This window comes from Symphodus melops (assembly GCF_947650265.1).
Source record: "Symphodus melops genome assembly, chromosome: 14".
NCBI lineage: Eukaryota > Metazoa > Chordata > Actinopteri > Labriformes > Labridae > Symphodus > Symphodus melops.
The window spans coordinates 24,179,711-24,193,198 of record NC_136704.1 but is presented as its reverse complement, the minus strand read 5'-3'; the positions used below and the strand labels follow the sequence as shown (position 1 = coordinate 24,193,198).

General features: G+C 46.3%; 1 protein-coding gene across 1 annotated transcript in view; it reads left to right on the top strand.

Moving 5' to 3' along the window:
• Positions 1-13,263, top strand: part of malrd1 (MAM and LDL receptor class A domain containing 1) — a 43,297-nt gene extending 30,034 nt beyond the window's left edge. The window contains exons 21-33 of the mRNA XM_079361619.1: positions 636-816; positions 2,158-2,286; positions 2,441-2,593; positions 3,748-3,905; positions 5,308-5,509; positions 6,191-6,469; positions 7,208-7,333; positions 8,110-8,176; positions 10,526-10,617; positions 10,768-10,864; positions 10,965-11,025; positions 12,762-12,857; positions 12,944-13,263. Coding sequence (XP_079217745.1) covers positions 636-816; positions 2,158-2,286; positions 2,441-2,593; positions 3,748-3,905; positions 5,308-5,509; positions 6,191-6,469; positions 7,208-7,333; positions 8,110-8,176; positions 10,526-10,617; positions 10,768-10,864; positions 10,965-11,025; positions 12,762-12,857; positions 12,944-13,045 — 1,743 coding nt within the window. The 3' untranslated portion in view covers positions 13,046-13,263. The remainder of the gene's footprint in view (positions 1-635; positions 817-2,157; positions 2,287-2,440; positions 2,594-3,747; positions 3,906-5,307; positions 5,510-6,190; positions 6,470-7,207; positions 7,334-8,109; positions 8,177-10,525; positions 10,618-10,767; positions 10,865-10,964; positions 11,026-12,761; positions 12,858-12,943) is intronic.
• Positions 13,264-13,488: the final 225 nt, after the last annotated feature.

Below are 13,488 nucleotides of genomic sequence, written 5' to 3'. Positions count from 1 at the left end.
GCTGCAGAGAGGCTGATATCTCAGTGTTTAACAGGCTCCGTCTTCTTTGATTTCTTTTTAGCGTTGCACTTCTTTGAACCATGTCATTGTGACTGTGTGTTTATCACAGTGTGAAACCTCGGCGTTATTGTTACACTTATAATAAAGAACGCAGAGAAGTAAACAGCTTCTGCACCATCACCGATAAATCTAAAAATCAACTCGGCATGTCTTTAATATGACGTGATGGGACTTTGTAAAAGTCTCTTTCATGCTCTCGACACATTAAAAAAACCGCCGGTGGGATGCTCGCTCGTAAAAATCCCTTTTCAAAGTCCCATTTGTTGTTTGGACGCTGTGTGAGTCGTGATTTAGTGCCTGTGAGGTGCACGCAGGGGAAAGACAGACAGTCTGTGTGTTAACATGTTCCACATGTGGCATGGGAGAAACCCATCAGCATAACTCAGGGAAGGCATGGGTCTATCCTGGATGGTAGATCTGCAAACGGGGGAACTTATCACCACAGTTTAATGCTCATCACACTTTAATGTCCTCGAGTTAATTTCAGCTCATTTTGACTCACTCAGTGTTTGACTCACTCACTTCGCTGTGAGCCTCTGTGTAGCGTTATAACACTACTTTTTTTTCTCCCATAGACGGAGAACGACCTGTGGGAGGTGTGGAACAAAACGGGGAATCAGGGGAACAGGTGGAACCGAGCGGAGATCCCGCTGAGGAATCTGAGGAACTTTGAGGTTATTTTCGAGGGGGTTCGCTCGATGGACGTGAGCGGAGGAGCCGCGCTGGACGACCTGGAGTTCATCGACTGCTCCCGGAGTAGGTGATCTCAACCGTGCAGGAATTAAAACCAAAATAAAATACATTAAACAGAAGCAACTCATTTAGGCGGACCCGATTTTCCCTGATTCCCCCAAATCGGGAAGCTTTTTTTTTACGATAAAATCCACAGATCAGTGACGTTCCAGCCTGAACCCAGCATTTCTTACCCACCCCAGCTCCCCCCCCCTTTAAAGGAGGATGCTGCTTAAACACTCAGATATTAAGCAAAGGTCAAAGTCTTCTCAAACACGTGTTAACAGCTTGAAATTTAACCATTTATGTTTCATAACGTTTTCATCCATCAGGTGTTTAAGATAAAAGCTGCTGAGGAGAAAAGAGGGGAAAACGTGTTCAAGTTTTACTCTGATAAAACAAAGCAACCTGAGGAGATTCTTTTTTTTTTTCTTTGTTGTTTAAAATCTCAAACACCTGGAAAAGTCGTCACATCTGTTCTGTGGTCACACTTCGGGGCGAGGAAGCACAACTCGGACGTCTCCAAATCTGAGGTTACTTCCTCGTTACTCATTGAGAGGAAGCGACTGGCTGAGTGGCCGGAAACATTCAATTAAAAACACTTTATTGTTGCTCATAATGAGGATTGAAAGATGTTTAAAGTCTCTCGCGATCCCCTCCGTCCTCATTTCATCAAAGTCCACGTCCAACAATCTTCAATAAATGTGCCGTGAAATGATTTTATGATCTCTTCAGCTGATAGTTGGCGCGCATGAAATCGATTCTCCCACCGGAACTCGACAAGAGGAAAAAAAAGGAGAGGGAGAGCGAGAGGAGTGACAGGCGGCGTTTGATGTTTACGTCTGAAACAGATGTTCCACATCAGGCCGGACACCATGAGGGAGGCTTCCCCTCTCGACGTCCAAACATGAACGAACACACAGAGAAACACGACTGACCTACAGACGAGGAGAGGAGACGTCCAGCAGTCCGCTCAGAACGAGATGAAACTTTCACCCAATTTTCCATCAAGCTTGAACACAAGTCACCGACCTTATTTGTTATTAACCTGCCAAACTCACGCACAGATGATGAAGTTACACGTGTGCTGTCGTTCTCCGTTTCCTTCCTCTCTGTTCACTCTCATGCCGAGCTGAAAGGGACGAGGCTTTGATTTCCACGACAGGCCTCGGTTAGTCTTCCTTCTTCTCCGCCGTTTCTCCGTGTCTTTAAAGAACAGAAAAGACTGGAGTGAAACAGTCGTAGCGTTTCACTTGATCTGACTGGAGGAGGGATCGTTACTCACTCTTAAAAAAGATCAACGTGATGGCCAAGTTTGGTCCTATATTTGATTCTGTGTGTGTGTGTGTGTGTGTGTGTGTTTAGATGCTGTGAAGCCAGTCAGTTGCCCTGCAGTCACAGACTTTGTGTGTCACAGCGGGCGCTGCATCGAGTCCCACCTGGTGTGCGACAGGAAGGCCGACTGCGCTGATGGATCAGACGAGAGGAAGTGTAGTGAGGAGAGACTCTATTTTACTTTTCTCTAAAGAAACAACTTTGTATCTCTGATCTCTCTCTCTCTCTCTCTCTCTCTCTCTCTCTCTCTCTCTCTCTCTCTCTCTCTCTCTCTCTCTCTCTCTCTCTCTCTCTCTCTCTCTCTCTCCCAAAGACCACACATTGGGCGCTTGTGATTTCAACATGGCCGACGATCAGTGGGAAGACAGCTGCCTGCTCTCTCAGGACACGGATGATGACTTCGATTGGAGGATCGGTCGTTGGAGAGACACCCCAGGACCTGGACCTCCAGAGGACCACAGTCCAGGTAAGTACCTGACCCCCCCCCCCCCCCCTCTCTAAACCCTGACATTCAGAAAACACTTTGCTTCTCAAACAGAGAACACTTCCTGAGTTTTTGCCACTCTCGGAAGGAAAAGGTTTGTGAGTTATATTGACCTTTGACCCCTTTACTTTCCGACACAAACATTCGCATTAAGGTTTTGTTTCTGTCTTCTTTCTGGATGATTAGTCCTGGTTAAAAAAAAAAAAAAAACTATCCTGAAATGAGGAATAAACAACTTCCTTCTGACATCCTCCATGTTTTCAGCTCTCAGGCAACGCAGAGCTGTTGTAATTACAACTTGACAGCGGGGAAATTGGAGCTTCCGACAGGCGTGTGAAGGCGGGGTTAATAACACTTTCTGATCAACATCAGCCCGAGTCAAACTGAGCTTAACAGCATTGGACTTGTTGTTTATCGTGTGCAGGGGAAACGGCTGCATCAAAACAAGATTACCTCCCACTGATAAATGACAAGGAGTCGAGGAGTGTAAACGAGCCTTTCCCTGCCGCAGATGAGACTGACCAGTGTGTGAAATAATCCAATGTAAAGAGTTAAAGGAGCAATCAGTAACTCTGACCCCCTAGTGTTTAAAATGGGTACTGCAGTCTAAACTCTACACATTACAGAGAGCTGTAGCTTCAGTGTTTAGCCAGCTCTGCATGGGTCTGTAACCTCTCTCCATGTTTCAAAAGCATCTCCAACTTTGATCCTAGTTTGAGCTTATTAGAAACATGCAGAGGCTTTTTTGTCTACACGGGGTCAGTTACCGTAGATCAGGGTGTTTAGACTAATTTTACCCGGTCCGCTATTCTTAGCCAACCACTGCACAGGAGGACGGGACGAGGCTGATCAATGCACAGACTCCATTTTTTAAGATTTCAGAGTTGACTTTAGGAGCTTTGAGGATTATGAGGCTTTACATCCCTCTAACTCACGTGGAAAACGTTCCCTTTGTTCCGGCCTTACACATAAATCGTCTTATCTCAGAGCCTGGCCGAGCCGGAGTCAAGCTGCAGCGATTTCCACTCACTTGTGTCCAAATATGATGTCTGTCAGACGCTTAAGAAGAACGTTACTCCTGCTCGTGCTTTTACATAAAGGTGCTAAAAATATCATTCTACTCTTTTTCTTTAAAGGAGGTGTGGGGAAGTTTCTGTACATTCAATCTGCCACTCAGAGGGAGGGCGACGTTGCCAAGGTCACAACCACGACTTCCTTCCCGGCCAGTATCGGCCTGTGTCGCCTTCGTTTCTGGTTCTACATGCACGGCTCTGACAGGATGGGAACGCTCAAGGTGATTAAATCTGAGCGCCACATTTCCATAAATAATTCAAAGTCTTCCTTTGTGGGCGTCTCGCTCTCAAAAACATTTGTTGTTTATTGTCATTCGGTCGTCAGATGATCCGTCACAGTCAAACCTGAAGGCTTAATTTGGTTCTTACTGTTCCTGTCGCTGCGTTTAACTCTGCTTACTGTCAATCAGCGGACATCCAGCGGGAGAAATGAAAGCCTCACCTGCCAGGAAATTATCGATCAAAGCGTGACACCTCGCACACTTCATTATCATTTCCATCTTTTATGTCTTTTTTCGGCATCTTTTGTTGGGTGTGTTAATTTCAAGGCAATAAACAAACAAAAAAAAAAGCAAATGTAAAAATAAAATGAACTAATTTGGTTTGATTTCAAGTGTAAGGAAAAGAGCAGCTTCAGATATTCACAAATGAGCTGAGCAGGAACAAGGACAGTTTTAAGCTGTATGAATATTTTAATGTATTTATCTCTGAAATAATGATTTTTATACTTAAACATGACAAAATCACAGTGAAGGTATTCTTTTTCATATTCAAGAGTTTGGGATATCCAAGATGAAAATGTGACGACTCATCCTGCACTCGTATACAGTACCACTCTCAGGTTCAAATATTAATAATAATAATAACAATAAATTTTCTTTGTGTTAAAAACAGCAAAAGACCGTATAAAACACAAAAACAGTAGAAAAGAAAAAAGTTAAAAGCTCATTTAAAAAGGTGAGTTTGGAGCAATTACAGGCGTCTACCTCCCCATGAAGCACAGTACCGAGCGTTGGGTCGGCACGTGACTTTAGTCAATGTTCATAACAACAGTATCAGTTTGAACTGCAGAGGGCCAGACTGAAAACGGTTCTGATTTTTGAAGGTGATTCTTTGCAGCTCCTTCAGTGAGCGACTCGTGATGCCGACTCAGGAGCTCCTTTGTTCCAGACGCAGGGTGAACATACTGGGATGAACATTTGTATTGGTGGCTCTGATTCATGGCTATATTATATTTATTTCTCAAATGCTTCAGTGGTGTTCATTTATTTACTTGTTGTGTTCAGGGATTGCACTGTCGATACTGTTTGTTGTGTATGAATCGACCAAGTGGCAAATGAGTTCCCCCGCCGCGGATTAATAAAGTTTTCTAATCTAATCTTGGGCTAATGCAAATCCATAACCTGGACGAGTCCCTTCCTTTCTCATTTCTTTCAACTAATCACCTCAGTATGTCTTCTGAGTGAGCAGTGCAGGGGAACTTTAACAACCCATGTAGAGGACGAGCTAAAGCTGCTAAGCTAAGCAGCACTTTCAGCTCCATGTAAAGTCAACATGCAAACATTAGCTATCTAATATAAGCTAACTATTGGACACATAATGCAATGTTTTCCTACTCACCAGATCTACACTGTTGGACCCAGTGGAACCAGACTACTGATGTGGGTAGCCACTGGAAACCATGGTAGCCATTGGACATACGCTAATGTCATACTTTCCAACCCAGCACCTTTCAAAGTGACCTTCCAGGCGGAGGCGGGTGGTGATGTGTGGGCAGACATCGCCTTGGATGACATCTCCTACACTGCAGACTGTATGGAAGAAGGTAGAGCCACATTTTTTTCCTTTTTGTCTGTTTTTTTTTTCTGTCTTTCTCGTCCATTTGGTTTCTTTATTTTCCTAATTTCCTGCCCTTTAAGCTCTGGGCTCATTTCTCAATCTTTTTTTTTTTTTCTTTTCTTTTTTTTCTCTCAATTTTCACCTTCTCCAGTTCCCTCTTTTTCCACATTTTCTGTCCTCCAACATCCTCGCTCTTGTGCTCCGTTTCCATATAAACTGTGCTTGCCCTCGGGGAGAGTGTAGGGAGTTAATGGAGCCTGTTGCCCTGTAGGTCTGTATGAATTCACTGCTGAGACTGGAACAGAGCTCGGGGACTGCATAGAGGGCAACAGGGGGCTGAAAGCAATTACATTTATATTTTTCTGTTTCCTCGCTTCCACCCTGCCGGCTTCCTTTCACCTCTAAAGCTTTCTTTTTATGGCTGAGTTTCCAGACCTCTCGAAAGGTCCGACAGATCCCCAGCGTACCTCTCTGTGTCCTTAAAGCAAACGCTGAGGTTTTTGAGCATGAGCGTGACCTACTTTGATAAATTATCGATAAATTGGGTAAATGGGGAACATTTTGGACTTGCAAAGTTGAATTCTTGCATGATTGGATTTGGAACTTTTCCTGGAAAACCTTCACATGTGTGTGATCATGTGCATGCTCTTTGTTCGATGTCACTCAGGACCCGTAACTCCCCGGCCTCTGACCTGCGCTGCGGACCAGTACCGCTGTCTGTACTCCTTTCAGTGCATCCCTGAGAGCTGGAGGTGTGACGGAGAGCCCGACTGTGCCGACCGCTCCGATGAAGAGGTTTGTCCCACTCTGGAGCCGGGTACCGTTCCTCCTCAGGATCGCTGCGCTGTTGGCTATTTCCAGTGTTTGAATGACGTCTGCCTCCCGTCCATTCTGCGCTGTGACGGCGTGCCGGACTGTCCCGACGGAGAGGATGAACACAGCTGCCGTAAGTCGTCCTGTTTACTGAAAAGAGCAACCGTCGGTGTGATTAGCTCATGTCTCCATCCACACACACTGTACGGGGGGAATGTTTTGATGACTCATCAGTTTTGATTGAATGAAGGATCAGAGTTATTCACAATAAGGCGTGTAGCTGAGCTGATTGACAGGTGGGCGCCGTGTAACGGTTTGTCAGGAGGCTTAAAACCCGCCTCAGCTCTCAGCCTGTCGTTAGCTTGACTCAAAGTTAGCCTGAGACAGCATTTCCAGCACTGAGACCGCCGCCGATGGGACTCCAGCGCCCCCTGCAGGGACACACAGGGGGGACTCCAGCTCCCCCTGCAGGAACACACGGGGGGGACTCCAGCGCCCCCTGCAGGAACACACGGGGGACTCCAGCGCCCCCTGCAGGGACACACAGGGGGTTGACTCCAGCGCCCCCTGCAGGAACACACGGGGGACTCCAGCGCCCCCTGCAGGGACACACAGGGGGGACTCCAGCGCCCCCTGCAGGAACACACGGGGGGGACTCCAGCGCCCCCTGCAGGAACAGACATGCAACATTTCTCAGGCTTCGTCCAGTAATATTCACAGTCTGTGGTTTAGAAACTCTGGTAGCATTGTTCTGAACATTGTTCTGAATATTGTTTCTGAACGGTGTTCCCTTGCTCTCTCACGAGACGCTCAAACAGCTCCGTGAACGAACCTTTAAAAACAGCCTGTTCTCTGTTTTCCCCCCCATCAGCTCTGCTGCAGTGTGAGCTGGGGGAGCTGGTGTGTGAAGGATCGCTCGGGTGTATCCCTCTTCAGAAGCGTTGTGACCACTCTGCTGACTGTCTGCCGTTTCACTCGGATGAGTCCAGCTGCCATGGTAACACCTTTTTACCTACCATCTCCCCTTTAAGCTTTCTGCCATTAACCATGTTACGATTCCCCGACCTTGAGGCTGAGATATACTCATTTTAGAGATGTAGTGAACCTCTTTCTCTGCACAGTTGGATTTCCATTTCTTGCCCGCCAGGTGTGCAGTAAAAACTATACATTTCCTGGTCGTGTATTCATGAATGTATCTCTCATGAGACGCTCGTCACATTCGACTTAAATGTTGCCGCTTCCTCCTCCATGTCTGCTCACTTGCAGCAGAGCCTCCCGGGTCATGTCTGCCTGTTCAGTCTTCAAAGCTCACCTCAAAGGTTACTGTGAGCTGCCAAGATCCATTAAACACCCGGCTTTCCTGCGTGCTCAGGAGGAAGGACCAAACTTCACATTTAGTGCCAAAATCACTTCATCATGGCTGAGCCCAACATCGGGCTTTCATAATGCTGTTTCAAACATGATGATTATTTAAAAGGCCACCCTGATAACCTTCACTCAACCTGCGGCGGCCCGCGTATTTTTCATCACATGCTCTTAGTGCTTACACGCAGACATTCTCTGCAGACGTTAATGGATGATGCTCGATAGTGCAGCGTTTCCCCGGCAACCTAATGCACAGATTTCATGTACTGATGTCAGGGCAGAGTTCTTCAGTGTGCATCTGTTTTCTGTCAGAGGAAAGGAAAGGGACGGATGATTGTAGGCGTAGACGCTGAGATAAAGTGTTTGGATGGTTTAATCTTTCGTCGGTTTATTTTGTGTGATTTGCAGATTGTCCTGCGCTGTTCTGCCTGAATCGTGGCTCATGCCTGCTGAGGAAGCACGGGCCTGTTTGCATGTGAGTTAACAAACACACACACCCACCCTCTAAGACTGCACAAACAAAGATAAACATCATGCCTCCTCCTCTCCTCCTTTATCTCCCTTTGAGGGACTTAAAACATGGAAATCCCTTCAGTCTTGTTTTTTTTTTTCTCTCCCCTGGAAAAGACATGATCCGTGAAGCATGTGGGAATCTGCTTATCCCCCCCACCCCCCCCACACACACACACACACAGCTTCCCCAGCGTGCTTCAGCCTTCATTTATCCACCAGCACAATGTGTCCTGGGGCTCTCTCATGGATTTCTCCTGGTCAATATTTACACACGACCCACGCTCCTGATGCTCCCGCTGGGTTAACCACAAGAACCCATGCAGCAGATAAAAACTGCAGAGATGCTGTCACGATGGCACAAAGATGAAGCCACACACTGTGATCACTCAGCTGGAGGTTTTTTTTCTTTTCTTTTCAGGAAGCTCATGAATGTAGTTGTCTGCATCAGCAGCGTGGAATAACTGCAGTGAGATATTTCATGATAAAAGTAAGAATGCAGGGATGAGTTTGTTTCTGTCAGCCTTTTCCACAAACAGGATGTGAATATTCAAACTGGAAACAGGGGCGTGTCCAAAAGGGTTTCCAGGGGTGGCATGGACCCCCTTTTTTAAAATCTCATCAGCCTCAAAAAGTCCTGAACTTGGACCCCCAGAGTGTGCTGATTTCTCACATGAACAAAACTCGGATCGAGCTGAATGTGTGAACACAGACGGACATGTTTTTATTTTTTCACTTAGACTTCACCCAATAATTCTCCCTGTCCGTACCTTGTGCATTTTCCACGTTCAGGCAGGGTAAGACGATGTGAGAAAAGATTCAGTGTGAGTGAGTCGGAGGGGGGGGGGGCTGGATGACGTTTGACTGTGGAGCGTGAAGGGTGCCATATCTGTTCATGTCATGAAACTGCTACTGACATCTTTTGTTGACAACCTGAAATTGTCCAACTTAACTTAACGTTTGTATAAAAGCAACAAACTGTCATCGTCTTTCAAAGGAAGCCCCTCCCCCCCTCAACAGGGATATCTCCTGCTGTGAGGGAGTTATTCCTGGAGCAGCCTGCTTGAAGTTGTGCTGACCCTAAAAAAAACTAACATTGTTTGACTGAATCTGGAATCAGCTGCATGGGAAGACATCCGCACTCCCGTTTGTCTCCATCATTCACCAACTCGTATGCTTTGTGTTCGATTCACCCATATTCCAACATTCCCTAAAGCCACGCCGCCACCGCTGCCTCCTCTCATTACATAACTGGATTCACTTGCACACTGCTGGAGCTGCTCCAGAGGCCAGCGTTGGAGGGCATCTCTGGCTCAGTATGTGCAGCACGTTCCTCCACTCTGCTGAGCAGGATGCACCGGGGGAACCAGGCCAGGGACCTCCGACTGCCACGGCCAGCCCGTCACACAATATATACCCTGAGCCCCTCTGAATGAGAATGACACAGCCTGGTTTGCAGAGGGGGGAGTGTTATTATCAATGATACTCAGACATCGAGCTGATGCTGAGCAGATGTTGTCTTGGAGCTGTGTTTGGAACAAGAAGATGAACTTCAGGACCAAACTGATATCAGTCTGTTGTCTGTGCTGGATGTCAAACATTCACACTCTGAGGGGGGAGAGAGATGCGATATGTGGTACAGTGTTGTAACGCCTCGCGGCGCCTGTCTGTCCACTAAACTTCTCCAACATCTCCATCATCTGCTCACAGACTTTAAACAGCATCGCCGCTAACGCTAACCACGATGTGAACGATCACAGATCAATGCATGTTTGAGCTCTCTGAATATTTGCTGTTTGTGTCTTGTCATGATGCGAGACACCAGACCACGTGGGACAATAAAGTCAGATCCAATCAAACACGAGGAGAGAGAGGCAGGAGGTTGAATTAGCTTTAGCAGAGGCTCAAGAAGAGTGATGCTTTGAAATATTTAAAATATTTAACTAGAAGGAAAAGATTAAAGCTTGCTACTTAAACTTAAAGTTTAAATGCAGATGCTTCTTTATGTAACACGACTTACTGATCTGGTCCCATAGTGGTTATCATGTCTGCTTTACATGCAGAAGGTCCTGGGTTCGATCCCCAGTTCCTGCGAGCAACATGTCCGACGTGTCCTTGGGCAAGACACTTAACCCTGAATTGCTCCCCCTGTGGCGTCAGGTGTTAGTGCGTCTCTGTGCCATTGAATTCCCAATAAACCATTGAACCATTCACCATCGGATGAATACAGTTTAAAAAGAATAAATTGTGACGTTCTATGATGAAGCCTGTTGTACCAACATCGTCGTTCAAACTGTATGAAATCTGATCACAGGTGTAGTCCAGGGTGGACCGGCAACCGCTGCCATGTGAGGGAGAAACCGGGTGACTCCACAGCGTCGCCCACACCAGAGGACACATGGCTGGGTAATAAACAAACGCACCTCCCTGCTCATCTCTATTAAAGTGTCTCACCTCGATTTATTCCCTGCTTCCTCGCATGCCCTCTTAATGTCTCTGCAGTTAATTAAAGGTTGCTCTCTAAGCCAGGATCCACATTTCCTCCCTCTTCTTTAGTACCTGTGTATGTTGGCATCGGCGTCGGGCTGCTGCTGCTCGTAGCCGGAGTGGCCGTCTGCGTTCTGGCCTTATACGCAAAGAAACGCCATTTAATGTGAGTTCTAAATCACTATGAAGACATCGACATGTAGCCGAGGATTGTGTAAGTGATGAGAGTTGTCTTTGCATTTTTATATTTTTTTTTTGCCCCACAGAAAGCCCAAACTGATGGACTACGGCGTGATGGATAACCTAGCCAATGACTGCAGAGCAGAGGTCAGTGCACGAAAAATATCCAATCAATCGTCAGCAAATTCTTCTCGGACAACATTAGATTTCTCGGCTATACAAACTCATTTTTCCACCACATGTATTCAATAAGTGGATGTAACATCTGAGGAGGTCAGGAGGTGACGGTGAAGGCTTTCTGCTTGATTAGATTTTTGATTTAGGATTATTGATCGTGTCTCTCTCTGCGTGTTTGTGTGTCTCTGTATGTGTGTGTTAGATTTACACATACAAGGCTGAGCAGAGACAACAACAGAACAATGGCGCCTGATCATAATGCACAACGCCAGTTTCTGCCACAGAGAAAGAAAAAGTATGACACAGAAAAACAAAGGTACTTAGAGCAGTTTGTCTTCACCGAGACAGAAAATGAAAAGAGGTGAGAAGATAACAGACAGACTGTGAGCAAACATCACGACCAACATGACGCAGCATTTAATCAACAGCACAATGAGAAGCTCCAATCAGCTCCCCTTGTTTAGAGAATAAAAACATGACGAGCAGGTTCGCAGCTCCAAGGACTCTGTTTCACTCATCGTCTGTTTACAGTCTTATTTAGCCAAATAAATCGAAAGCGAATGGCATCGTGATTTTAGACTCGTTGCGTCACATCTACATCACATCATTCACATGGTAAGATGGAGAGTTTTGTTTCATATAATTCAAATTCAGCTCCAGGGTTATTTTTTTGCTGCCAAAACCCCCCCACAAATCTCAATGAGCCCGAGCAGCCTTTGTATTAGTACGCGTTCTGTTCTGAGGCTCGCTATCAGATTAAATCTAAAACACAAAAACCTAAACATGGAGAAAAACGATGTTCCCATCATTGTGTGTTATCGCTGTGTATTCTGCTTCTTTTTCCTGCCATCACAGAAAAAGATCCCAGCTCCAGAGCAGATACGGTCACAGCGAGTCTAAAAATGACCACATGTCCAAGTGCACTCACATTTTATCTGCTGGAGTGTGCAGTGACAGTCATTAAAGGGGAAAGTGATGCTGAAAGCAAAAACTTTCACGACATGATGGAAATGATCACTGATGTAACCCTGCTAATTATTGCTCTCTGTGTGTGTGTGTGTGTGTGTGTGTGTGTGTGTGTGTGTGTCTTCTTAAAGGTCACATCTCCTCCTCCTCTTCAGGTTCAATAAGTCTCAGAGCTCCTCTTCAACATGTGTGTGAAACAGGCTGTTTCTGTGTCTGTAGCTTTAAATATGTAAATGAGCTGTGTCTGACCACGCCCCCTCTCTGGAAGGGCTCGGGTGTACTCGCTGCTTTCTGGCTCCATGTCCTATTGTTTACGGTGAGAAGGCAGACTCAGAGGGCAGAACAAACACCTAGCTGTGGGAGTGTCACCCACCTGGGGGAGGGGCTACTGCCCTTTGTGATGTCATAAAGGGAAGATCTCCGAATGGCTTGTAGACAGACTAGGGTCACATGTTAGAGAAACATTGTATTTGATTCTCTCCCGTATCTCAGTTGTTGCTTTCATGTGAGGACACAGCTATATGTGCGATCGAAGGGTTTCACATTTGTTTAACCAGGCAGTGAGGCCGATGTGTGATGAGACGTTTGAAGGAGGTTAGAGGGGTAATCAAGGACCTTTTCACGGGGCAATATGAATTTAATTGCGCCTGCGTTTCATGCGCTCTCACATATTAAAGCTCATCTCTTTTTAACCTTAGTGAACATTGTTTTCTTTCCTCCCTCACCCCTTATCCCAACAGCATGAAAGGCCACGCCGCTGTCCCCGAGTTGACCCCAGCAGGAGCGACGGTCGTGGGCTTTCGATCAGCGTCTACCCCTGGGGGAGGGAGGTGGAGGTAAGGCGTGTGAGGCTTTTCTCTAACTATCTGTGCAGAAGTCGCTGACTTGATGCATGTCTCTCTGTGTGTTTATTCGTCCACAGCAGGCTTCGACCTGGAAAGATGCCAAGCTGTCCTTCATCAACCCGTTGTACAGTTCCCCCCCCAATGCTAATAGCGCTGACTGCAGAGGCTCTGAAGCATAAAGACAATGAACTTAACATATTGACGCTGCAGTACATTAGGGTCAAACAGCGCGTGCACTCACTTGGACAGTTTGTCTTGACCTGCTGGGGCACGAAGCGAGAGAGGGCTGAGAAAAATCTGGAAAGGAGTTAATTGAATGCATGAAAAGCGTTATTAATTTATCAAATAAATAATGATTGTTGCCTTTGTCCTTAAAATAAACTCCTTCCCTCACATCCCTCATAAAGTCCTCGGTTCTCTACTGACTCCTCCCCTTCTCCTGCCGCCAAGTCCCAGGTTTCTGCCGATAACGCCTTTTTGTTACGCTCCCCGAGATGACTCACGGGATGACGGGAGTAAAAATAAAATACAACCCAGAAAGAGGAAACAGGAAGTAAGTATAAGCAAAGTTTAGAAGCTGTATTAAACACACCGAGATGAGCGGCCGCCTGGCAACATGCTG